This window comes from Glycine soja, chromosome 6 (assembly GCF_004193775.1).
Source record: "Glycine soja cultivar W05 chromosome 6, ASM419377v2, whole genome shotgun sequence".
In the NCBI taxonomy this organism is placed as follows: Eukaryota; Viridiplantae; Streptophyta; class Magnoliopsida; order Fabales; family Fabaceae; genus Glycine; species Glycine soja.
The window spans coordinates 11,097,382-11,099,739 of record NC_041007.1 but is presented as its reverse complement, the minus strand read 5'-3'; the positions used below and the strand labels follow the sequence as shown (position 1 = coordinate 11,099,739).

General features: G+C 34.2%; 1 protein-coding gene across 1 annotated transcript; it reads right to left on the bottom strand.

The window, feature by feature from the left end:
* Window positions 1-328: 328 nt before the first annotated feature.
* On the bottom strand, window positions 329-1,346 carry LOC114415603 (auxin-responsive protein SAUR32-like). The gene has a single exon (XM_028380377.1). It carries the CDS (start codon window positions 989-991, stop codon window positions 581-583), a length of 411 nt encoding a protein of 136 aa, XP_028236178.1. The 5' UTR covers window positions 992-1,346; the 3' UTR covers window positions 329-580.
* Between the last annotated feature and the right edge of the window lie 1,012 nt (window positions 1,347-2,358).

Sequence of the window (2,358 nt, the reverse complement as noted above, 5' to 3'; positions counted from 1 at the left end):
AAAACTCTAAGGAGATAACTAAATCTCAGATTTTTTCAAAGTTGATATTTCCCCGTGAATTCCAAACTAACGGCCGCCGAAAAAGAATTAAAGGAGGGAATACAAAAAAAGAAAAAAGTCTGTGCTCATATCATCTTTGTTCCAAATTCCAACCGTGTCTTTCACGCTTGCTACGTCCAACCAACTAACAGCTATATGGTTTTTATTCTCTTTTTCTTAATTAAGAGCAGCTATCTACTTTAATTCTTTCACACACTAAACATAAAAATTGAAATAATTAACAAACAAAGAGCGAATGAAAGATGACCAGGTATAATACTCATCGATCACATCACAAATCCTAAAATTAATTCTCATTTCATTTTCCGTTGATCAAACAATAGTACCCAGAAAAAAATCATGCAAATTAAAAGATCCAAATTTTTTTCGTCGTTATCACATCATTAAACCAACACCACATTCAAGGTGCCGTGGAAAATTGGGAAAACAATAACAAAACTAAAATAAAAATAAACAAGACATATTAACATGTACATGATTTTAATTTTAAAAATTAATTTGCTAGAGTAACTGATGAACATCAAACTTTGAAGCACCAAGCATGGTGGTGGTGTTGACCATGGTGGAGAGATTTGTCCCTATCAATCAAGCCTTGGACGGTGCGAAAGTGCTCCACGTGGCAAGGAATGGTTATGGGGCCTTTCTGATCGAAGCCATACTCCTCTTCAGCTTCTTTGAGCAACTGCATGAACAATGGGTGGTTCATGTACATCACAGGGACCACAAACCTCTGTTGCTCCTCTCCTTGCCCTACCAAGATCGCCAAACACCCTTTTGGAATGTCCTTCAGATCCTCCTTCTTCTCATGTTGGTGGTGGTGGTGAAAGTGAAGGTGAGGAATGTGCAAATGAAAACTCATGTGATGATGATGGTGGTGGTGGCGGCGGTGATGATGCTTCTGATTATGATGATGATCGCTAAGGATCCCCATTAACGTAGCCAAGAAATTAAGCTAAAGGAAAAAAAAAAGAAAAAAAGAAAGAGCAAGGTTTAAGAAAAGTGGGAATGAGAATTATTAACACGTTAATTAATTAGGGTTATAAGAAAACGAGTGAGAAAGGCCAGGGATCAGAGGATGATATGGCGAGGTTGAAGAGGGTTAGGGAAGAGTCGGTGAGAGATCTTGGGATGTTGCTCATGATAAATGGAAGCAAAATAATACCCACATAACAATGAACGTATACAAAAAAGAAGAATGAAGAGGATTTTGCAAAGGGTGAGGTAGAGGTGTATATATGTGTGTGGTATAGGGTTAGGGTGGTAAGCATTATGTGAGAGAGAGCGTTGTGGTGGGGTCAAGATGCTTCTAGGGTTTGCTTACACTATAGTCTATACACAAAGATTTGTTCTATACTTCTATCTAGAGAGAGAGAGGGACCCCAAAGCTTAGAAGAGAGTAATATATCTTTTTCTTGTTTAGATGATTGTGACTAAAATTTTATTGGATGGTCCATCTGGCGAAGGGCAACGTGAATGCAATGTGAAGTAAAAGCGAATTGTTTTTGAAAATGAAATTTGATTCACAGCTGGAAATTTGAAGATTTGATTCATGGGAAGGGCAACATGAATGTAATTTGCAAGATAAGAAACAAGCGGAAGAATCATAAATTGAATCATGATAATAAAAAATAATAAATTAATATTGGACATAGTTTATGATCCGGTTGACTTGGTTTTTAGGGTGAGGGAAGGGAAGACTTTGCACTAGAACTAGAATATTGTGGAAGAAGTCACGCTCTATCACACGTCATCCTTTTTCGCGATGAAACGCGGCCTCCTTCGATCTTGTTTGAGTTTATATTAAGAAACGTAACCCTTTGTCAGTACTAAATTTTTTCGTTTTTTTATTTACTTGGAGTCGTTCTTGACTTTTTTTTAAAAAATAATATTATTAATAAAAATATATGTATCAATAACTTTTTTAAAAAAACAATATATTATATCACTTTTCTATGAAACTATTCGTGAAACTGAATAGAAAGAGACAAGAGTGATCAAAATTTAATTTTAAGATTGATTTAATTGGGTCTTATTTTATTTTTGAAAACAATTTTGTAAATAGTTTTCGAGAACCACTTTTTTTTTTTTTAAAAAAAGGAAAAACACCTTTTTGGTAACATTGTTTTGAAATTAAAAGTTAGTTGTAGTATTTGTTAATGTTGTGACATCCTGCTTGTTTAAAGTTAACTAGTATTTTAGTTGATGTATTCTGCGAGTTAAATCTAATTTGTAAATTTTATAAATAAATATTTATAAAAGTAATAATTACTAGTTTTTTAGCCCTGCATTACATAGGCT